The 24,049-nt window shown below is 54.9% G+C and overlaps 2 protein-coding genes across 2 annotated transcripts in view; one reads left to right on the top strand and one right to left on the bottom strand.

Moving 5' to 3' along the window:
* Positions 1–1,753: 1,753 nt before the first annotated feature.
* RHOF (ras homolog family member F, filopodia associated) lies at positions 1,754–12,559 on the top strand. Its single transcript, XM_046024877.1, has 5 exons — positions 1,754–2,163; positions 2,447–2,534; positions 9,887–9,996; positions 10,084–10,218; positions 11,012–12,559. Exons 1-5 carry the CDS (start codon positions 2,032–2,034, stop codon positions 11,171–11,173), a joined length of 627 nt encoding a protein of 208 aa, XP_045880833.1. The 5' UTR covers positions 1,754–2,031; the 3' UTR covers positions 11,174–12,559.
* A 1,011-nt stretch (positions 12,560–13,570) lies between these two features.
* Positions 13,571–24,049, bottom strand: part of TMEM120B (transmembrane protein 120B) — a 43,658-nt gene continuing 33,179 nt past the window's right edge. The window contains exons 7-12 of the mRNA XM_046024876.1: positions 19,195–19,260; positions 18,503–18,564; positions 17,143–17,235; positions 15,107–15,171; positions 14,671–14,739; positions 13,571–14,226 (exon numbers count right to left, since the gene is read on the bottom strand). Of these exons, the coding sequence (XP_045880832.1) occupies positions 14,113–14,226; positions 14,671–14,739; positions 15,107–15,171; positions 17,143–17,235; positions 18,503–18,564; positions 19,195–19,260 (469 nt within the window). The 3' untranslated portion in view covers positions 13,571–14,112. The remainder of the gene's footprint in view (positions 14,227–14,670; positions 14,740–15,106; positions 15,172–17,142; positions 17,236–18,502; positions 18,565–19,194; positions 19,261–24,049) is intronic.

Here is a 24,049-nt window from a genome sequence, read left to right as displayed (position 1 = left end):
TGGGTCACCAGAGAGCTTGCAGGGCTGGCTTTGGCTGGGCACTTCTTTTCAGGAGCTTTCTGTCCCACACCTGTCTTGAACCTGGCAGCAAAGCCCTCCCTGATCTAACCCCAGTTACCTTGACAACCATGACTGGCCTCACTGCCCAGGCGCTGTGGAACCTTACGGGGTTTTCGAGCTACCATGCCTTTGCCCAGGGTACCCATCGTGCTCCCACTGGTCTGCCGTCCCAACACTGCCTAGCTTGGGCTCAACCTTCCCCGAACCCTACAGAGGTTCTGGTCTCTAAATTGTTCACATCTCCCAGACTCCTTTGGGCTGCTTCCCCAAGATAGCTCCTTCATGCAGGAACACAGTTGACTCTCAATAAACGTGTTTTGCAAAAAATTAATGAATGAGTTGCTGTAAATTTGTATGCCCCCCCCCCCCGCTTGACCCAGCAGGTGGCCCTCTGACCCAATGAGGGGCATGGTGGGGCGGACGTAGGACTCACTTGACCTGGAGCTGCGCCTCGCCTCCTTTTCCCAGCTCCGGACTTATCTGTAAGCTTCCACGAGCGGTCGCTGCTGCCCTCTGGTGGTCAGACCCTGCCTTGCTTCAGCGGAAAACCTACCCGGCCTTTATGGAATTGCCAAGTTGGCAATTTCCTCGGTGAACTAAAGTTTACCTGGTCTTTGCTGAGAACTTGAAAATTGAAAATTTTCCTGGAGGGTTAGGGGGCGGGGTTGTGGCTAGAAGATCCTGAGTCCGTCCTCTCTGAGTAAACTACCAGAGTAGACAGGGTAGGACCTGTCTCTCACTTGCCCCTGCCTCAATCAATGCCTGCCAGCCTCACACTGGCCCCAGAGGTCCCCTGCTTCTCCTGACCGCCGGCCTAGCTTGTGCAACGGACCGTTGGCCCATGGTCGCGGGGAGGGAAAGAATGGGGGACAGGAGTGATCTCAGCCAGCAGCCCCAGTACTACCTGCACACTGTGCTCAATAAATAGCTGTTTTGATCAGGGAAGTGGGAGGGTTGGTGACAGTCCTTGGCATGAAGATACAAGGCTGCTGGCTGGAGGGCGCTTAATCAAATTTCAGGCTGGGGTGGGTGTTACCGGGGAGCCCAGCTTACCTCAACTAGATCTGCCCTGACTTTACCCATTCCTTCCTCGACGGTGTTTTCCTCGGTTCATGCCTCTGCCCCTGCTAGAAAGAGACTTCCGCCCGCGTGGTTTGGGGCCAACCCCCAAAGGGTATTGTTCCGGAGTCGTTCACCTGCTCTCCAAGCCGCCCGCCCCAAGGCGATTGCCCGCCAGAGGGCGCCAGACGTCCACCTTGCGTTCTTGGGGAGGTTGGGGTGGGGGTAAGTGACTGGAACCGCTATTCCCCATCCCCAACCCGCATCCCTCACTGGCGCCCGTAGGGCTGGTCTAGGTGAGCAGACACGCCCCCCATGCCAGCATCCTCCCTGGCACTAACAACCTACCTCGTGGGGGACCAGATCAGAAGCCGACTTGCCCCAGGCCACACGGTTGAGGCGGGGCAACGACAAGGGGCTTTTCCCTGAGCCTGAGACCGAGGCTCCTGGACCCCTGGTGCTGGGGCAACGATCCGCCAATCAAAGGGTCTCTGTCCGATGGAGGGGCGGGGGGCGAGCCGGCCAATCAGAGGGTCCCTGCCAGAAGGCGGAGCCTGCCAATCAGAGGTGCCCGGCTAGGAACGGCGGAAACGATCGAATCTTGTCGGTGGGGGGGGGCGCGCCTTGACATGCAGGGAAGGAAGTGGGAGCCGCGTTTCAGGCTGAGTGCCCCCGTTTCTCAGTTGCCTCCGTTTCCCTGGGAATAAAAAGTGAACGCCCCGGTCCGGGACCGAACAGAAAGGAAAACTGAGGCCGGGAGGTGGGCCCGGGTGGCTGCCTGGCGGAGGCGATGCCGGCACATAGTGGGCGGAGTTTATCTCGCCCCGCCCCCCTGGATCCACCCCCGCTCCCGATAGTTCAGCCCCAGAAGTCTGCCCGGCGCGCGGTTGCCGGTGCGGGCTGCTCACAGCTATGGATGGCCCCGGGGCCCCGGGCCCGAATGCGGGCCCGGGCAGGAAGGAGCTGAAGATCGTGATCGTGGGTGACGGCGGCTGCGGCAAGACATCACTGCTTATGGTGTACAGCCAGGGCTCCTTCCCTGAGGTGAGGCTCGCCGGGGGGTTGGTGCGGGTGAGACTGCGGGGCAAACGGGCTTGGGGCCACGGGGGGCGTCGGACGGCCTTCAGCCTGCGCCTTGAGCCTGGACCCCGGCTCCCCGGAGTCCTGTGCGTAGAGAGGCAGCCGCCACCCCGGGGCGCCCCCTCGGGAATTCCGAACCCAGCAGGGTGAGGGGAGCTGAGCTGGATAGGGTGAAGGGGGGCGGCGCAGCTGGGCCCTGGGCCCCCAGTCGCACCCCTTAAGAACCGGCCGACCCCTTCTCCGACAGGACTACGCCCCATCCGTGTTCGAGAAGTACACGGCCAGCGTGACTGTGGGCAGCAAGGAGGTGACCCTGAACCTATACGATACCGCCGGTGAGTGCGCCTGCGCACCGAGGGTCCCGGGTGCCCGAAGGGTTTCCCCCGCCGGGGCGTCCCCCTCCGGGCATCCCCGCCCACCCGCAGCTGTGGGGCCCTGACCTCCCGGCACTCCTGAGGGCCTCGAGGGGCTCTGGCAGGCTGGCCTTGGAGGCTCAGAGGGCGTCAGTCACCCCACGTTTGAAAGGAGGGGATTTGAATGAGAGGAGCTCCTGGGCCACCCTGCTAGCGCTAATGTGCTGAGAACCCACGGCTTCATTCCTCTCCTGTGGTTCTAGAAATCCGTGGGCATCGCTTCTGCTTCCCATGGTTCCAGGGTTTCGTGTGTTGCATGCTGTGGTCTCTTAAGATTCTGTGGGCTGCAGATTTGAGTACCCTGCCTGGTGCTAGGATCCTGTGGGCTGAATTTCTGGGTCCTGTGGTTCTAGAATACTCTGGGCTACAGATCAGAACCTGTAACTCCAGGATTTTGTGGTTGACAAGTGCTGAGGCTCCGGGGTCCTGTGGACATAAATTCTGAGTTCCACACTCCTGGGATTCCATCTGCTACAATACACGGTTCTGGAATTCTGTGGTCGTTTTGAGCCTGTAGTTCTAGGATTCTGGCTACAATTCTGTGTCTTCCTGGTTCCCTGGGAATAAACCAAACACCAAGGAAGAAGCGGAGCTCCCAAGTCCAGAATAAGATTCTAACACAAGTGGATTTATGCTAATCCTGTCAGTTATCAGAGACCCTGTTTGGGGAGGGGGTGGAGCCGGCAGGGTGGGGGGGCAGAGAGTGTTGGGTGTCTGCCCTCAAGGAGCTTCCATCCTGCCCTCAATCCCCTCCTGAGCTGCACCACCACTGGGGGACAAAGGTCAGGGTCTCACCCCACCTCTCTGACTCAGTGTTTAGTGACCTGCATGAAACCACGTCATCGGGTGCCCTGTCCACTGCCAGCCAAGCCTTGTATATGCTAGGGGAAGTCTCCACCAGCCTTGGGTGGAGCCAGAATCCCGACATCCCCCACCCGTAAGCAGCCAGTGGCATCTCTTCGTTCCACCGTGGAGAAAATCAGAAAAGGGATTGGCCTTTCCCCAGGCCTCTCCTCCATCCTGATTTCAGCAGCCTTTACTGTATGGTGGGCCCTGCCCTGTAGTGGCTTCTAAGGACCCCTCTTGTTGGTTGAGGGCCCCGAAAGTCTCCCCCCCACCCCCCACCAACAGGGCCCTGCTTCCAGCCCTGAGAACTGAGAAAGGCAAAGGTTGCTGAGAAACTCCCCCGGGAGCAAGTCGTGAGAGCCGTAAAACTTACGGTGTGTCTGGGATGCTTTCGGTTTCACATATTTTCTGTGGGGGACCCAGGGAGGGGCAGGCCCATGAGCCCCACTTTGTGGGTGAGGTGCCGGTTTTCACTCTCCTCTGCCCTCCAGGACCTCAGGGCCTCTCCTATCAGATCCCTGGGGTTCACTGCTCATGGAAGCCTCCCCCATTAGACCCAGCACAGGGACCACTTCTGGTCTTTGTGGCCTCACCCAGAGAAAGATGCTCAAAGAACATGTTAGGGCCGATTGTAGTGTGGAGGTTCCAGAAGTTTTCTGTTTGGTGTAAGGAAAGGACTTGCGCTCGCAGCTGCTGCAGGAGGGACTGGAGGGGCTCCAGGCCGGGTCATCAGAGGCATGTGGCCACCACAGCAATGATGCTCTTCCCGACACATGCTCTGGAGTCAGACCTAGGCTTTGATGCTGGCTCCCTGGCTGTGTGTCATCTGGGCCTCAGTTTCCTCGTCTGTAATCAGGGCTAACTAGATTAGTCTTGAGAATTAAATTAGGTCCATGTGATGCGTAACACAGGGGTCGGTTCTTGGGAAGGGCTAAGTGTTGTCATGAGTTTTTAAGCCCCCTCCACCCCCGCCCGGCCATTCAGGCTCAGACCCAAGTCCAACCTGTTGGGATTCGAAGGCCTGAAGAGCTCCAGGCTGGCCCTCCCCAAGGACCTTTGCAAGCAGCAGAGAAACAGAACTGGGGGTTGAACGACTCAGTGGAGTCCTAGGGAAGTCTGTTAGCTTCATGGTCAGCAGGACAGCCCAGGGACGAATGAATATTCAAGGAGAAAGAAATATGGCCACTCCTTCTGGGGTGTCCCGCTGTGACCCAGGAAGCCCTGTCACAAGGAACATGAAGGAGAGACTGGGTCATTCCTTTTCCATGTGCCAGTGCCCAGCACAGCGACTGTGGAATGAATGCAAAAGAGATTGGAGGCAGAGGCTCTCCTGGAGAATGTTCCATGTGATAAAGGCAGTGAGATCGTCTCTACCCGTGGATGGACAGAGATCAAAAATCAGTGGCAGGAAAGGAGGCCCAGTGGACCAAGTAGAGGGAGAGAGTAAGGGTGGGGGGGGAGGGGAGTGGCTGAGCCAGAGACAAGGCTTGTAAAGGTTGTAGATGGTTCTGGAACCTGCTGAGCTAGACCCCGTGGTGGGGGATGGTGGTGCAGAGTGCCGTCTTTCCAACTGACCACCGGTGACCAGAGCTATGGAACAGGGTTGGCCCCTGGGAGGCCGAATTTCTCCATACCCAGGACCTGGGCCATAGGGGTCTGCGTGGGAGGCCAGTCTGGCTGCTCCTCGCCATCCTGCGGAAGCAGACACAGACGCTACAGCAGTGGGAGGGTGGTTGGAGGGGCGACGGAGCTCTCAGTGCTGACAGGGGAAGGGGAGGCAGGCACAGTGAGCACTCTTGCCCTAGCTGCCTCGCCGGCTGTGGGCCTGACACCCTCAGAGGCAGGAAGCTGTGGTGCGGTCTGAGGTTTGCTGGGCAGAGAGGAGGCAGGGGCAAGGTGCAATGTGAAGACACCAGCTAGAGGTGAAGCTGTCTGGGTCTTGGGGTGGGGCCCAGGGGCGGGGCGTCCAGGATGGGATGAGGGCTCCCCGGGGAGGCGGGGAGCTGTGGTCCCCTTCCCAGCCTGAGATGGGAACAATGGGAACAGTGGGGTTGGGGGGTGGACAGAGGAGTTGCTGAGTCAGGGAATCACGGACCAGGGGGCTAAGAGCCAGAAGGCCTGGGGGCTTAAAGAGCTGAAGCCTCCAGTCAGAGGGGTCTCCTCAGCTCCAGGCTGGGGCTGCCCAGCCACTCCTTCCTCTGGAGAGGAAACGCAGGTGGGCGGGGAAGTGGGTTCCTCTTCTGGCAGCTTCCCCTTCTCACGCTGCCTGCGCCCCTCCCCTGACCAACGCCCTGGCTGGAGCTGGTAACTACCGGCTCTCTGTGTGTCCAGCAGATATGGGGATCACTGTAACCCAGGGACACCCTCTTCTCAGCTTAGCTCCGGGCCTTAGAGACCCCTGCCTCTGGAAAGTGACTGACACAACAGAGCTCCTTCCCACAAAGGAAATACCCTCGTACGAGGTGAGAGCCTCACTTCCTCCCTGCCCCACAGCCCCACAGCCCCACCAACTTCAGGAAGATGGGCCACTTTCAAGGGGAGCTGTGGCCCAAAAGACCTTTCCTGGCTACAAACAAATGCATCCCTTTGCACGTAACTCCATGCAGGCCCATCTGCAGAGGCCAGAGTGGGACCCCGGCGTGCTGCTGGACAGGTGACTTGGCCCCTTTAAGTCTTGGCATCAGTGTGGGTAAACGGGGAGGGTGAGAGTATCACCTTGTGGCTGGGGGCCCCCTAAAGCTTGTGGGTCCAAAGATCTGGGGTTAGATCCCCGCCCAGGCCCCCATCCCCTGGAAGTTTCTGTTTTAACAGTAACCATAGTAGCAGTCCTTCACCTGTGTTCAGTTTTGCTTAGCCTACAAGTCCTTTACTTCCGGTACTGGGGGCAGGGTAATCATCCCCTCTGCCGGATAACCGAGCTCCAGAGAGGGAAGGCACCCAGGTCATAGAACATGAGTCTGCGTGTAGCTTGGTTCTCCTGACACCTATGGGAGAGGTGTCTAGGGAGACACGAGGTCAACATGTCCATCTTTTGCAGGCCTGGTCCCCACGTGGAGGTCCACACTGAATCTTGTGAAAAGTTGAGCCAGGCCCAGCCAAGTCAGGAAGGCAGCCTGGAGGACGGAGCTAGGATCCAGGCTGGCTGCCCGTCCCCTCCCAGAGCTGCCCCCCCCCTTCTCTCTCTCTCTCTCTCTTTTTCTCTGTCTCCCAATACCTGTGTTGGCAGCCTTTTGGTCAGGCCTGGCACTTGTAGGGTGAGGACAGCTCCCTAGCCTGTGGAGTGGGCTGAGAGAGAGGCATCCCCCCCAGTAGTCTTAGGGAGCTTCTCCTTAGCTGTGCGACCTTAAGGCGACTCACTTCACCTCTCTGTGCATCAGTTTCTGCATCTGGAAAATGTGGTGGCAATCATCCTACCTTGTTAGCGTCGTAATGTGGCATGTGAGCTTAGTGTAGGCGCTGGGCTTCAAGCGAAGCCGTAAGTGAGCATAAGAGCCTTCATGACAAGGGAGCGTGGCCGGCGCTTGTGGTTCCGTCCCGTGTGGCTGATTGTCACCCCTTTTAGTATTGTTATCAAATGCACCCGCTTCTCAAGTACCCATTTCACAGGTGAGGAAACCATTCGTACGGAAATGAGGTTGATTCCCAATTGGGAAGTCCGGAGAATCCTTCCTGAGAGAGTCTGTGGCAGTTTTAGAGCGGCGTGGCCCTGGAGTGACCCTGGAGTTGACCGAGTTGGCGCTCCAGCTCACAGGGAACCTGTCTCTGTCCTTGGAAAAGGTCCCTCTCGGCCTCCTGGCTCCTTACAGGAAGAACTTTCTGGGCCTGGCTTAGCTCCCCAGGGCGGCTGCTTAAGTGACAGAAGTGAAATGCCCTTGCGGGGAACCGGAGAGGTTAGCGTGACACCTTAACCCACACTTACTTGCTCGTTCCTTCACCGCTAACTGAGCTCGCCTGTGTCCCAGGGGCTGTAACTGTCCTCAGGGGCTTCTGTGCTCATGGGGAGGACGGAGCTAAACCGAAACCCAACATGGGGAGTGACTTGTACGGAAGAATAACAGAGCCATGGTGGGGGTGGGGGCAGCAGTCAGGGGAGCTCTCCTGGAGGAGGTGATGTTTCTGCAGACCGGAAGGAAAGGAGGGGAACAAGGCATGTTACCTGGGCAAGAACCTTTTGAAGAGGGATGTGCGAGAGCAGAGGCCCCCGGGGCAGGGGGCAGGCTCAGTCTGACTTCCTCCTTCCAGCCCCCTGCGCCCGACTTCTGCTGAGATCCTCCCCAGCCCAAGTTACTAAACCCCCTGGGCCATGGCAGCCCTGCTCTCTGCTGAATCTGAGGGAGCGGAAAAGCTTCCGGCAGTGAGCAGCCAGGCCTGACTGGACACCTGCCAGGTGTCGGTGATGATTTTTAAGGACAGACGAGGTCCCTGCGCTCAGGGCGCTTATAGGCCCTGGGGAGGCAGGCCCAGGCTGTGGACACCCAGGGCAGGGGGGTGGGGCAGATGCTGTGTGGTGAGGGAAGGCCTTGGTCAGGAGGAGGGAAGCCAACAGAGCCCAGGAGGCCCATTTTGCAGCTACTTGTCCACTCCTGCCAGATTTCTAACAATCAGATCTGCACGTTGTGCCAGAAGTAGGAGCTATGTCGTGACATCATAGGGGCCCAGAAGCTATGTTTGCACAATGCAGAACCAACTAGAGCACTGCTGGCTGTCAGCAGGACAGCTCCACCAGGACCCGGACAGACTGGGGCTGAGCCCTGTCTGGGTCACTGGTGCAGTGACCTCGGGGAGATCACTTCTCTGAAGTTCAGTTTCTGTGGAAATGGAAATATTCTTCACTTCCTGTCTAGCCCATCAGGTGGTGGCTGTAAGGATTTCTTAACTGTTCATAGCCAGAAGCATTCTAAAAAGTGTGTAAAGCATAAAGCGGTGTTACTGTGGAGGAGAAATAGAGAGAAGACAATTATCCTGAAAAAGGAAATAATGTAGACATTCAGTTTGAATGTCTTAAAGTAAAAGGCTGAGAAGGAAAGGGGGGTGGTAAGTAGGGAAAGCATTCCAGGTTGGGGGAGGGGAGCAAGTACAAAGGCCCTGAGGCACAAGAGCTTGGTGGGTTTGAGTACCAGTGAGCAGGGGGGTGGGAGGGTGGGGGGGAGAAAAGGTCGGGGTCTGTGGGTGCCAGGTCATGCGGACCCTTGGGAGATGTTTGGACTTTATACAAAGGACAATAGGGAGCCATTGAAGGTATTCTTTATTTGAGGGGAGAGAGGCAGGATCTTAGATTCAACCAACTGCCCGGTGGAGAGTGGATTGTTGAGGGGCAGCATGGATCACAGGAGGCCAGCGGGGGTTTGCATGGAGATGGTGCCATGCTGTCCAATAGAACTTTCTGTGGTGATGGGAGGTCGGGTATCCACACTGCCTGTTCCGGGAGCCACTAGCCCTGTGTTGCAATTAATCACTTGAAATGTAGCTAGTGCAATGGAGAACCTGAATTTTTAATGTTAATTAGTTTAAACAGCCACCCTACCAGACAGCTCAGGTCTAGAAAGACATGGACCAAGATTAGGAGAGGGGGACAGTTTGGAGGACGCGGGCAAACCTACAGGACACCCCCACTGAGATGTGGACGTGGCCCGTGGGCTGGGTTAGAGCACAGAGTCTGTGGTGGTTGTCCCCGCTGGCTGCCTGTTCTCGGCGAGATGATGGAACGCCAGTTCTTAGAAATCTGCAGGCACTGTCCTGGGGCGAAGCCACAGAACACACGCAATTACGCTTGCCTGTTCAAGTGTTTACATATAAGAGGACAAGTGGGGCAAAATATAAACACTCAGGAATCTTAGGGAGTTCTTGGCACCCTTTTTGCAACTCTTCTCTAAGTTTGAAATTGTCAACGTAAAAAAATTACTAAAAAGCATTTTTTTTTAATGGCATTAAAACCACACCCAGCCTTGGCGGCTGATTCAGTGGCGCGGGGGAGGGGCCGGGCACCAGCCGTCCCCCCACCACTCCCCTCCTGGGGTTCGCAGAAGGGCAGGAGGAATTCAACCCAAGGCCAGGCCTCTGGGCCTGGGGGTCCCCTCCCAGATCCTGCAGTGGCCTGGTCGTGTCCCAGCCCCAAACCTTCTTCCAGGAGGGGAGCTGATCTGGCCTGAGTCTGTTCTCTTCAACCTGAGCGCCAGGGCAAGCTGGGGGTTGGGGGGTGGTGGCAGTAATTGCCAAGGACATAATTGCTAGCAGTTTCTCCAGCTTCTTCTGATTACCCTGTAATCAGACCTGGTTCTGAGCCCTGCCTGGGTTTTATCTCCTCTTCTCTTTGCTACTGTGGGCTGCCCCCTCTGTTTTACAGAGGAGCAAACCCAGGCCTTAGAGCCCAGACTCAGGTGGACAAGGAGGGGGTGCCTCCCTGACCCCTACCTCCTCTCCCATTCCAGGGCAGGAAGATTATGACCGGCTTCGGCCCCTGTCCTACCAGAATACCCACCTCGTGCTCATCTGCTATGACGTCATGAACCCCACCAGCTATGACAATGTCCTCATCAAGGTGAGGCCTGTGACCCAGCCAGCCTGTCTCGGGGGTGGGGCCTCCGAATCTGGCCTTAGCCCTGAGGCCTGCCCTCTCCCTCTGCAGTGGTTCCCTGAGGTGACACATTTCTGCCGTGGGACCCCCATGGTGCTCATTGGCTGCAAGACAGACCTGCGGAAAGACAAGGAGCAGCTTCGGAAGCTCCGGGCCGCCCAGCTGGAGCCCATCACCTACATGCAGGTCAGGAAGGGGTCCCCCACCCCCACATCATTTAATCCTTACAACCCCAGACACGGGCTATTCCCATCCCCTGTCACACAGGGGAGAAACGGAGACCCAGAGAGGCAAGACAGAGGTTGAGAGGGACACGACTGACCCGCAGTGGAGCCAGGATCCTGTCCCACCTGCCTCAGGGGACTGGAGGGGCAGGCCTTGCTCGAGGGCAGGGCTCCCCTAGCCGTGAGGGTCGTGGGCAAAACCAAACCCTATGGCTTTTCTGGGTGAGGGACACAAAGGAACACAAAGGAAAACTAGTAAGAAAGTTTAATTAAAAGGAATAAGCATTAATAAAAGTAAATTTTGGAAGAAGAGTTAGTTTTTACTGTCCTCGCCAGCTCCATTGCCTGAATGGAGCTTGTGGGGAGGGACAAGGGGGTTGGAATGGAGGAAGCCCTTTGTGTCTGGAGACCTCTAGCTCTTGTCACAGGCCTGGCGCACACAGCGGCCTGGCGTCGGGATGCAGCCCCCATCTCCGTCTGAGGTGGTGGTGGGGATGTGGGGGGGCAGGGGGGAAGGCAGGGTAGAGGCCAGGATGGGGGTTCTCAGCTGCAGCCCTTGGGCCACACCACAGGCCCTTCCGTTCCATCCACAAACACTGTTGGGGACTGGGCCTGGGATGGGGGAAGGGCCTAGGCCTTTGCCCCACCTTGGAGAGTCCCCAAAGCCAGCTCCAAGTCCCCAGATCCATGGGGGGTTGTCAGGAGGTACCCCATGCTCCAAGCTCATCTAATGCCAGCCCCTCCCCCCCACCCAGGGCCAGAGCGCCTGCGAACAGATCCGAGCTGCCCTCTACCTGGAATGTTCTGCCAAGTTTCGGGAGAATGTGGAGGACGTCTTCCGAGCGGCGGCCAAGGTTGCCCTCAATGCACTGAAGAAAGCACAGCGGCAGAAACGCCCGTTGTGCCTGCTGCTCTGACCCCTCCGGGCAGGGCACACAGCCCTCATGGCAAGACTGACAGGGCCTAGGCTGCTAGGCCCAGTCTGTACCCCAAGATCCTGCTCTGTCCCCAGCTTTCCAATGGCACTTTGAGTTAGGGGTCTCCGTGTGTCTGGAGCCTGGGCTAGACTTTTAGAACATTCTGGAGATCTCTCCTTTCCCAGCTGGGGCTCTGGCCATGAACTCACTTCAGGGTTCCCACGCCTGCAAGGAGGTGGGTGAGGATCCCAGACTCAGTCCCTCTGTACCCTTGAACCAGCATTTGTCCCTAGGACGTGGGAGTACACAGCCTCCCCCCAGCCATGTGTGTCCCCCTTTGCACACCCGATAGGTCCCGAAAACCTATGCTTGAAACAAACAGCCGCATCTGGTACGTGGATAAATGTGGATTCGTCAGCGCTGCACACAGCCCCCCACCAAGCCCGCCGCTCTGCGTCACCCGCCTCCCTGGGCTCCTGAGATAGGCACGGCTGCATCCTCCAGCTTCTGGCTTCCTTCCTCCAGGAACATGAGGGCCACAGTGGGATGGGGACTTATCGGGACAGCACACGCACCAGCCCCGGACATGGGGGCTGGCACCGGCCCCTACCCCTCACCCCCCGAAGACTTCGGTCTCAACCTTCGGCTAGGCTGCCATCTTCCCAGAGCTGGACGCACATGGCCAAGGGGGAGAAGAGACTTTCTCAAGAAGCGAAAGGTCCCCTGGCCCACCCATCCGAGCCCTGCTCCAGGGCTCCTCACCTGCAAATCCCCCCCACCCCCCCGCCGGAAACTCAAGACGAAGAGTGACATCAGCTGCGAGTGATTGTGGGCAAGTCACTTCTCTCTGCAGACTGTTTCCCTATCTGCAAAAGGACAGCACTGACTCATTTTAGTAGTCATCACGCTCCCTCCCCTCCCATCCCTCACAGCCTCCACTGCTGCCAAGCTCAGACTATCCTGGCCTCCTGCGAGAACATGCAACCCCCGGCTGTAGATTCACTGAACTTTCTGGAAGGTCTGGGGCCAGGAGTTTTTACACAAGTGCTCCAGGTGATTCTAATGCCCTGGAGAAGGAGAGCTGTTACTTCCTGAGTGAGCTACAAGTCCCTGTTACTGAACCTGGGATGATGGCTTGAGGGGGCTCCTGCCCTCCCAGGGATCTCCTGCCTCAGGCCCCACTAAGCCTGAGCCTCTGAAGTCAGCTGCTGGAGAGAGAGAGAGAGAGAGAGACTCCTGTATCCCATCCCATCCCACCGCACCCCACACTGGTTCCCCAAGGCTTCATGGACAAGTGATGGTATAGGGTGGCGGTTAGCAAACCATACTCCGTGGACCAAATCTGGCAGCTGTGTGTTTTTGTAAATAAAGTTTTGTTGGGACTCAGCCACACCCATTTATTTAGGTATTGGCGGCTTTGGCCCTACAGCTGCTGATGCGGTAAACGAGGACCGGTTATCTGACCCTTTACAGAAGACGCTTGCCGACTCCTAGTCTCAGGAAAACCCAGGTGCCTCAGGGCCAGAAGGAAGACCCAAAGGAGTGAGAGAGGGCAGGTATGAAAGGGAGGGGTGGGTGTGTGGCACCAGAAAGCAAGCACCCCATCCTAAGGAGGCAGCTAGCCCAGCCCAGAGCTTTCCAATTTTCTAAGGAAAGTAGAAATCTGGGTTTTTATGCAGACTCTTATTGGGCTGGAAGGGAAATTTCTTATCTTAAAAATATAACAGTTCAGAAAGCGCAAACTCCTCTAGGGGCCCAAGCAGGACCCAGGGTACCAGCTGTGAACTCCGCTCAGAGGACCTGTAGGGAGGTAGTTAAGGGGAGCTGAGACCCGTGTGTGGGAGAGAGGGCTGCAGCTCGTGGGGGAGCGGAGGCAGAACATTCCCCCAAGCCTGCCAGCTTCTTCACCCTTGCCTCAAATATAGAATTGGACACAAGGTGACCAGCGGGCTTGTCCTGGCCTCCCAAGTGCCACCTGGAAGGGAGTCTGCTCAGACTGTCTCCACCGCATTCCAGAACCTGAGGGGAAGGGAGGCAAGGTGGGGAGGGTGGGTGAGCTCCACAATGGCCTGTGTCTCAGCCAGCGCCGAAGTGCGGGTCCCGCTCTGAGAACTCACTGCAAGAATTCCGGGAAGTGGGCTGAGGGGTGGGGGTCAGGAAGCCAAACTCAAGTGTCAAAAAAAAAAAAAACACAAAAAAACACCACCACAAACCCTCCAACCACCCACGGGATGCCGAGGCTGGGGCGCCCTCTGGTGGTCACAGCGAACCCTCCCGCCTCTGGCCCACGCGGGTGGGGGCGTCCGGCCAAGCCCTTGGGGAGGGAAGGCAGCTGTCCCCAGGTGGCCGGCAGCCTGGGAATCGCAAAGAGCACAAGGCACAGACAGACAGTGGTTCTCTGAGAACTTAAATACCCCCACCGCAGAGCAGCGGCGGCCAGGAGAGCTTACAGCAGAAGCAGTGGGCCCGGGGGGCAGGAGGTTCCACAGGACGCCCGGGGCTTTCCTTCCACCCACTGGGGATCAGTAAGGAGCTGGTCAGCACCCCAGCGAGGCACATCCAGACCCCAACCTGAGGGGCTCCCTGAGGCTTTCGGCCACCCCACCCCAGGAAGATTGACCCAGGCTCAACCGTAGCCAAGAGGGCAGCGAGAGAAGACTGCGGGTTCTGGGGCAGTCGGGAGGCGGCCGTCGTGAATGTGTTATAAATAGGGAGGCTGGGGCAGGCGAACGATGAACAGACAGGCAGGGCTCACATTCCTCTTGTCCGCCAGGGACCGGGACCTTGGCCCTCCTTCCCGCCATGCGCTGGCCCCCAAGCTGGCTGCTGCCAGTGGCCACAGACACCATGAGGAGAACTGGGCGGCAAGGGGACCAGCTGGAACCCCCTGCAGTCTTGAACCCCCCACGGGGGGCTAGGGGGCGCACAGGTCCCTTGGCTCACAACTTCTTCCCCTTGTTTCTGTTCTTCTGAAATTTCGCGTGCACGACTTTGAGTGTGGTCAGGAAATTGCCCAGGAAGAGGACAAGGAAGGTGAGCGCCAACACAAACACCTGGGCAGGGGCATGCAGGGCGACAGGGGAAGGGGTGGCAGGGGGAGGAGAGGAAAGGAAGAAAAGGTTGAATCAGCTCTGGTCAGCTCACTGCTGAGACGCCACTCTGGCCAAACCCTCCCCGCCCCCGCTACCCCCCCCCCCCACCGCCCATGACCTTGCAACCCCCTTAGCACAAGCCACTGGCAAACTGCAGAACTCCCACAACAGAAAGCAGAGATCTGGGCTAACTGTGTGGGAATGTGTCTCCCAGGCCTCAGTGGCAGGGAGCTCTGGGCACAGGTCCCCATGGTGGGGAGCGAAGGGGTGGCTGAGGAATTCTCTCCAAGCTAGCCCAACCTTCCCCAGGACCCCCCACCCTCACTCCACAGCCACAGGCACATGCACACGCCTGTGCATGCGTACACACACACACACACACACACACACACACCCACCCCATACCTGCCATTCTCTGCATTCCTCGTGGCTGGAGAGCTCAAACAACGTGACGGCATTGTAGAGCTGCCAGAACTGGAAAGAGGGGAGGCAGGCAACCCTTACCCCAACGGATTCCCCCAGAGACCCATGTGGGGAAGCCCTGGAAGCGGACCAGGTCCCCCAGCTTCTGGTATCAACTGTCCTACGACACTGAGAGCCCCCCAAAATGAAACTGGGGCACCCTAGGCCAGAGCAGCCTAAAAATCTGGGGCTCAGCATGCTGGTGCTGAGAGCCACTTCTGGCTCCCGCCTGGGGCCCAGGACCCAGGGGCTATCTCTGCCCAGGATTCTGTGGGGCCCAGCTCAGGGATGGCTGGTGAATGCAGGAGACGCCTGAGGAGCTTTTGTTCCCAGGGGTCAGCCCAGAACAGGGGATACCCACAAATTCCAGGGGACTCACATGGCCACAGAACAGGAAAGGCAGGAGGAAGGTGAGGCCCCGCCACATCCAGGACTGGAATCCTTCTGTGGAGACGAAGGAGGAAGTGAAGGGCCGGTGTGAGGGGGTTCAGTTGCCCCCACAGCCCCACCAAACACCTACTGCCTAGTCGTGCCGGTCCCCCGAGATTAGCCACGTGGGGCGGGGGGGCAGCCCTCACCTATCACCAGTGTGTGAGCACTCAAGTATGAAAATCACCCAGAGACTGTGCACAACACCCGTCACGGGGCCTGACTGCTCTCACGCCTCAAGTCATCATGAACTCATAGGGCTTGACAACACTTACAGAAAGCTGAAGGGCCAGGCACCGGTTTTTGATAATGTCTTTGATCTGCAAGGGGTTTTGCATTTTATAATGGACTTCTGCACGTATCATTTCAAGTGAGTCTTGACAAAGTCGGGCCTACTCTGCAGAGTGATTCAGTAGAAATGACCATCTCAAAAGATTTGAGAATTTTATTAGTTTCCTGTGAAAGTTAAGACTTCTCCAGGTTGGGGCGCCTGGGTGGCTCAGTGTAAGGTTAAAGCCTCTGCCTTCGGCTCAGGTCTTGATCCCAGGGTCCTGGGATCGAGCCCTGCATGGGGCTCTCTGCTCAGCGGGGAGCCTGCTTCCTCCTCTCTCTGTCTGCTTCTCTGCCTACTTGTGATCTGTCTTTCAAATAAATAAATAAAATCTTAAAAAAAAAAGACTTCTCCAGGTTAAGAGTTAAGAAACTCTTAAGAAAGTTAAGAGTTCTCCAAGCTCTTCTGACTGGGCACTTGACCCATGAGTTAAAGAAGTTGAGCATGGGGTTTCTGGGGTGGCTCCGTCGATTAAGTGACTGACTCTTGATTTCAGCTCAGGTCATGACCTTAAGGTCCTGAGATCAAGCCCCATGTCAGGCTCCAAGCTGGGCATACAGCCTGCTTAAGATTTTCTCTCTTTCCCTCTGACCTGCCCCATTGCATTCTCTTGCTCTCTTTCTCTAAAAAAAAAAAAAATATATATATATATATATATATATACACACACACACATATATTTACATATATATGTATATTATATATAAGTTAAGCACACATTCCCAATGTATCTCTCTACATATTTATATGTAGCCATATTACTTATTTTAATTATTATTTTTTTATTCATTTGAAAGACAGAGATCACAAGTAGGCAGAGAGGCAGGCAGAGAGAGAGGGGGAAGCAGGCTCCCTGCTGAGCAGAGAGCCCGATGCGGGGCTCGATCCCAGGACCCTGAGGTCATGACCTGAGCTGAAGGCAGCAGCTTAGCCCACTGAGCCACCCAGGTGCCCCGATACGTAGCCATATTATTTTTTAAGTAGGCTCCATGCCCAGCAGAGAGCCCAACTCATGACCCTGAGATCAAGACCTGAGTTGAGATCAAGAGTCAGATGCTTAACAGACTGAGCCACCCCTGTGCCCATATATGTAGGCATATTACACAAATTATACATGCACAACATAATGCATATATAATTACATGTATTACAAAGCACAGACGAAAAAATAGGCCTTTAAAAAGGATAAGACATGGGGTGCCTGGGTGGCTCAGTTGGTTAGGCAACTGCCTCCAGATCAGGTCATGATCCCAGGGTCCTGGGATCGAACCCCGTCCCGTGTCAGGCTCCTTACTCAGCGGGGCGCCTGCCTCTCCCTCTCCCTCTGCCTGCTGCTCCGCCTGCTTGTGCTCTCTCTCTCTGTCAAATAAATAAATAAAATTTTAAAAAATAAATAAGCAGGATAAGGCAGAAGCCAGCATGAAGGCCTGGCACACAGCTGGCCACAAGCCTGTCGGTTGAAGCAGAATCCACGATGAATTATGAAAAGCAACTCAGGTAGAGGCCGGCAGCCCAGGCTTTGTGTGGTATGTGCTGTTATGTTCTTACTGGCTCATGCTCCCAGGGCGGTGAGTAGCGGTGAGGTCTGGGGGAGCAGGGAGGGGCCGGTACTTGTCCCCACCCTCCATCCCCTCCCCAGGCTGGGGGCTACTCACCCACCGTGAGGTCCAGATGATTCCTCTCCCCCAGGGCACGCAGCCTGTAGAGGCAGCCTCTCTGGTAATAATATTGCAGGAACTGGACACAGCCTATAGGGGGAGCACAGCGCCCGGCTCAGGGCCTGGAGGACTGGATGCCACCACAGCATGCGCACGTGCACACCCAGGGGTCTTCACAGCCCAGAGGGCGCCCTCTCTCACCCCAAAACACACAAACACGCACACACACGCACGCACACACACACATGCACGCCTGAACCTACTTTATCCCTTCTCCAGAATACAATGAGAGCAGGTTATCTGAAGACCCAACAAAGTGCCAATGAAATTAGAAACTTCTAGAGCAGATGCTTGCTGGGATGGTGGCACCGTGCCGGGAGCTGTGTGTAATGCCAAGATGGCACGAGACACTTCTATACAATGGGATACTTAGTCATTACTAAAAATGAGGTAGAATTCTGTGTCTTGACATAGAAAAATACCCTTTTTGTTATTGTTAAAAAATAAACAGGTTATAAGCAAAGCTCTGTGTACAAAGGGATCCCATATTTATCGACTACATAATGAAGTACATATGCATATATAAATCAAACTGAAAGGACATAGATCAATTAACAGTGATCACTCCTAAGGGTAAGATTATACATAATTTTCATTCTTGCCTTTACAGATTTGAATTTGTTGGCAGGGTTTTATTTAAAAATTAATTGTATTTTTTGAGTCAGTAATATGTACACAATAAAATTCAAAGGGAACAAACAAGTACTTGGTAAAAAACAAAACTCTCTTTCTGTCCCTATCCCCCACTATCCAAGCTCCCCCTTCTCAGAGGGGACCCTTAGGACCAGTTTACTGTATATAAAATCCAGAGCTAATTTTTTTTTTTAAGATTTTATTTTTAAGCAACCTCTATACCCAACGTGAGGCTTGAACTTACAACCCCAAGATCAAGAGACACTTGCTCTACCGACTAAGTCAGCCAGGAGCCCCGATCTAAAGCTATTCTTAAATGAGAAAAAGAACATATACTTTGTTTCCATTTTGAGGTAGTGTCCCCAACACCACTCAGATCCCGAAAGTCACCATTGGTCCCCAGCTGTGACACAGGGAAGAAAAGGCAGCAGTGGGGGTTCCTGAAGGTGGGGGTAATCAGGCTGTCCCTCCCCCAGGACTGGGTGGTGATCTGGGGGCAGAGAGCTCTTTGCTGGATTTCTGAGACCGTCCCCTGCCCCAAGCTCTCTTCAACACTAGACACACCCCTCACAAGGGTGGAGGGATGACAGGGGCCTCCATCAGCGAAAGTCCTGGAAACCAGAAACCGTACCCCCTTCCCTGAATCCAGGCAAGAGGCACTCACTCTGAAAAATGGAAAATGCTAAAAACTGATTACGAAACTTCTGATAAATCAGTCCGTTGGGCCTGCGGAGAAGTGGGAAAAGCAAAGGTGAGGTGTGCTGTGAAATCAGACATTCATCCCTGCCCCTCTCCGCTCCAGCCAAGACAGAAGAAAAGCTTGTAATTAAAAAAAAAAATCATTTAAGTAATCTCTACACCTAATGTGAGGTTTGAACTCACGACCCCGAGATCAAGAGTCACATGGTCCACCAACTGAACCAGCCAGGCGCCCTCAGAAGAAAAGCTTTTACAATTAAAGGGAGGTCCCTGATTTCTGTCCTTCTTTGGCACCAGTGTCCCGGGGGCTGGACCCAATTACTTTTGTCATTGCTTTAACCCCGTTCTAGAAGCAGGGGGGCCAGTACCATCATTCTGAAGCCTAAGTTCTCACTGATCTCCACTCTCTCCGTCTGTCTCCTTTGGAGCCTCATCCCTGTAATTCTTTCTGTCCATTGCTCCCTGTCACCTCTGTCTTAGCAGGCAGGCCAACATGACATCCCCAGAAACCTCCCGGCTGGCTTGGGGGATCTCTGTGGTCTGGCTGTAAGCTCATGCTTTCCTTCTTGGCCTAAAAGTCAGCCCATGCCAGGAGCCTTGGAGGTGTCCCTCGCCCACTACCAGCTCCCCATTCACGGGCTCCCAGGAGACACTCACCAGGTCAGCATCACTCCAGAGAGGAACGTGGACACGTAGTGGTGAGACACCCACCAGCCTTTAATTCTTGGAGATAAGAGAAGGAAAGGGAGTTCAGGTGGGGAGGGAAACACAGGCGGCTCTTGCTTCCCAGACTATGAGCGCATGGGCTACTCTGCAGCCCCAGCCATGACACAGGCCCAAGCCATGACTTCTCCCTTTCCTTTGTCCTCCAGAGATGCACGATCACATGTAAACCACCCACAGACTGGCCATGAGGCCCACAGAAGCACTCAGGCCTCCAAGGGCTTCCAGCTACCCTAAAAACACATCCCTCAACGCACCCCAACTTCAAGCCCTGTCTCCCTGTTCTCTCCTTGAACCTGCCAAGCCTATTACCACCTCAGGGCCTGTTATGGGCAGAACTGTGTGCCCCCGAAATTCCTATGTTGTAGTCCTAACCCCCTTAGGGCTAGTACCTGAGAATTTGACTGTATTTGGAGATGAGAAGTTTAAAGAAGTAAGGTTAAATGAGGTCCTAAGGGTGGGCCCTAACCCAACAGGGCTGGTGTCTATGCAGGGGGCAGATACCAGGGGTGGGTACGCTCACAGAGAAAGGGCTCCCCGAAGACACGGTGGCAAATGCAGGCCACGGAGAGGCCTCAGGAGAAACCACTGGGGCTGGCACCTCGATTTTGAACTTCTAGCCTCCAGAACTGTGAGAAAATAGATTTCTATCTTTTCAGCCGCCCAGCCTGTGGTCATTTGTCACGGCAGCCCACACCGACCAACAGGGCCTTTGGACTGCTGTTCTCTCTGCTCTGAGAACGTGGCCTGCCTGGCTCCTGATCCAAATTCAAGTTCTGGACCAACTGTAACCTCCTCTGAAAGGCCTTCTCCGGCTACCTTATCTAAAACAGCCAGGCAGCCCCACTCTGGATCACAGCGCCCAGTTTTATTTTCTTCATGGGGCTTACCACTATCTGAAATTATTCATTTCTTCCCCTCGGTTTGTTCTCTGACCCCTCTTCCCTGATCACATGTAAACATCAGGAGAGCAGGGGTCTTTTTTTTTTTTTTTTTAAAGATCTTATTTATTTCTTTGTCAGAGAGAGTGAGCACAGGCAGACAGAGTGGCGGGCAGAGACAGAGGGAGAAGCAGACTCCCTGCTGAGCAAGAAGCCTGATGTGGGACTCGATCCCAGGATGCTGGGATCATGACCTGAGCTGAAGGCAGCCACTTAACCAACTGAGCCGCCCAGGCGTCCCTGAGAGCTGAGGTCTTGTCCGTGTTCTTCATCGGTGTTATCTGTGACACACCGAGCAGGTGCTCAGTGTGTTGAATTAACACAGCGTACGTGCGCGCGCGCACACGCACATACACACACACACACTCACGCTCTCCCAGAGCTACAGCTACCTGCTATCCCACACAGACACAGAGAAATGCGAGACTGCCCACACAGCATCTCAGCATCCCAGACGCACTTTCTCCCCAGGAGCTCATGCCCTGGGCTCATCCACTCCCCCATTGGCAGGAGGCCCTTGCCCAGCCCTGGACTTCACATGTCCAGTACAGAAGGTGTGGGAACCCTGGTTTCAGAACCCAGTACTCCCCTAACTGAGGGCTCTCATTCCACAGCAGGGGAGGGAGCCTCGTTGTCACCCCGTCCTCCGTGTCAATGTCCCAGCCTAGGCTGAAAGCTGGACCCTCAAACCCTTACCCTTCAAAGTCCTTGAGTCTATCTCTGGCCTCTGTTGGCCTCCTCCAGCCCCTGTCTCAGAGCTCAATGAACACAATGTGGCAGCGATTTGCTTTGCCAAATGCAGCCTGGGAGCAGCAGGGCTCCTGCCTCCCAAGGATTGGGCAGTAGAAACTGGGTGCCTCAAACCCTCACCAGTGCTGGATTCCAAGCTTTAAAATTTCAGCCAGTCTTATTGGGTGAAAATTGGTATGTTGTTGAGGTTTTAATTTGCATTATCCTAATAAGTGGGTTTCAGTGGTCTTAAAGCCTTCCAACCAGAATGCAGACATCACACAAGCAGAGACCAGAACTTACTCATCTCTCCTCTCTGCAATCTCACACTAGATCCGGATATAAATCAGGGGTTCCAACATGGCCCGTGGATGCCTCAAGGGTTATGGTTAGGAACAAGGTTTTAGATGGCTCATTATTCCTAGCACTAACAGCACCCGGTAAACAGTCGGCACTCAAATAATGTTGAGATCATGTCCAGGAGGTGCGGCTGATGAAGCCGCAGCTGGTCTAGATGCCACCAGCAGCATGGAGGTACAGGATAAGACATCCACCCACTTCTCTGATCCCAGTCTCCCCCGCCCCGTGTCCCTGGATTGCCTGTCAATGTCTACAAGGACCCTGGCTCTAATTTTCCTACAGAAGAGGCAGTTAGTCTCATCCTCAAGGAACACCCAAGAACCCTCTCTGCAATCACTTCCCCCCAAGTTCTCTGCAGAGCCCCACACAAGCCCTGGAGGTCTGGCAAACCCCATCCGTGCTCCTTTGTTTTACTCCACAAAGCGGCCCTGAAAGAGGCCCCCTCCCCACGTGGGAGCGCCCAGAGCCAGACGCAGGACCCGTGCAGCAAGGCTGGCTGAGCGGCCACTCCTCAATCCACAGCTCACAGTGCCCAGAGCCCAGCCCTGACAGGTGCGCCCAATAAGCACAGCTTAACGGCACTAGGAAAGGCTAGAAACTGCATCTTCCCTGGCATGGCGTTCACGAGCCCCTCAGCCATCTGCACACTCCAGGGTGCTGAGCTGATTTTGTGTACGTTTATGCAACCGTTCTGCTGTCACTTAATTCAAATATCATACAATTCCCCCATTTAAATTATACACGTCAGCGGTTTTTAGTACATTCACACAGTTGTACAACCATGAGCACTCTCAAATTGTAGGACATTTTTATCACCCCCAAAGAAACCTGGACCCATTAGTGGTCACTCTTCGGGCCTGTTTTGCCACAGAAATACAGCTTCCATGGCCTATGGGCATTGTAACGAGCAGACAGCAGATAACCAATTAAGAGTGGTACACACAGCTACGGTGTAGGAATAGCACGGCCTGCTATCTGGGAATTGTGCCCGAGCATACCATGGCCCTCCTTTCGGGACACCTTAGCCACATGGGCACCGCTCATAGGCACCAGCAGCCACAGAATGTTTCTGGCTTTGAGCTTCGGGTCACGTGGCAGGTGGGGGAATGGCTTCCACACTGAGGATCCCTCCCTCCTGGCCGCCCCTACATGGCTTTATCCCAGGAAAGGCCCCTCTAATAGCCAGTTGGAAGCAGGCTCCCATGGGCTGGCTGGCCAGAAAAGCTAACACGATCCCTGATTCATTATTTATTCTGGCCCAGAACTAACTGCAGAGGACATCTGCTGTTTTTGCCTCTCTGTCAATCACGCCACCCCTACTCCACCCCCGACGTTCTGGTTGCACGCCAGGCCTTTCTTTGGGTGAACCACCTCATCCCCACACTCAGTCTGGGTGGCTGAGGGGGAGCCGGAGTGATATAACTGGGCACGTGACTCAGAGCCAGCCAACCAGGGCTCTGCATCCCCTCCCCCAGCCACACTGATTGGCTCAGGAATGAGCATGTGACCTTACCCAAACCAATCAGAAATCTTGTGTCAAAATTACAACTCGATCTGCGAAGGAAAGAGCTCTTCTTTCCTGTGAGATCGTCAGTCTGGCGGGGTGGTGGTCTGGGCTGCCAGAAGCCAGTGCTTCCAAGTAGGGGCAAGAGGTCAGGGTGGAGGACGGTTAGCACTGTGTGAGCCCTTTGCACCGCCTTGCACCACTCACATACAGGCACACTATAGAGATACTGTGGCTTCCCTTTCAGGGCCTTGGAATAAAGCAAATGTCGCGATAAAGCAAGTCAAATGAAGTTTCTGGTTTTCCAGTGCCTCTCAAAGTTACGTTTACACTATACGGTAGTCTAGTAAGTGTGAAATAGCAGGTCTAGAAGAACAATGTACATACCTTGATTTTAAAAAGTAGTGCTAAAAAATGCTAACCATCGTCTGGGCTTTCAGCAAATTGTAATCACTGATTTCAGATCATCATAACAAATATAATAATAATGAAGAAGTTTGAAATACGGCAAGAATTATCAAAATGTGACAGAGACACAAGATGAGCAAATGCTGTTGGGAAAATGGCGCCAACAGACCTGCTGTACACAAGATTGTCACAAACCTTTAATTTATAAAACACACACAAACATACACACAATACCTGCATAGTGCAATTAGACAAGGTATGCCTATATGTGTTCCCCCATCATAATTACTCCTATCAGGCAGTTTCCCTCATTTGCAGGATTTCCAAGGGAACTTGATTTGCTTATTGCATTGAGCTAATGAGCTATAGCTCCCCATCCTTCCAGAAAGTAAAGCACCAATCCACCCCACCCATTCCAGACCCCAGCCCCCACCACATCCAAACCCCTGCCCCAGGCCAAAGCAGGCAGACAGGCCCAGAGGAACAGTACCATTACAGCTTCAGATATAGGCTGAAGTGTTAGGCACATGAGGTCTGGCTTTGGAACTTCACTTCTACCCCTCCTCCAGGGCCATGTCCTCCTCCTCACTTTCCTGGTGTGCCCCACACTTGCAGGGACCTCCACTCAGTCCTGTTCCCTTCCCTCTAATAATCACACCACACATTGCCCCCCCCACAGCTGCCCACCACACACAGCTCGTCACACTAGATAAAGAGCTGACCAGTCTTTATAAAGTAAGTAAAGTACTTAATACTTTACTAAAGTAAGTAAACTTTAGTAACTCTTCTAAAGTAAGAGTAATTCTTACTAAAGTGTTAGTGATTGTTAGACATGGGGCATGCCTCT

The sequence above is a fragment of the Meles meles genome, chromosome 12 (assembly GCF_922984935.1).
Source record: "Meles meles chromosome 12, mMelMel3.1 paternal haplotype, whole genome shotgun sequence".
In the NCBI taxonomy this organism is placed as follows: domain Eukaryota; kingdom Metazoa; phylum Chordata; class Mammalia; order Carnivora; family Mustelidae; genus Meles; species Meles meles.
The sequence above is the reverse complement of the archived record's forward strand: the minus strand, read 5'-3'. Positions and strand labels throughout refer to the sequence as shown.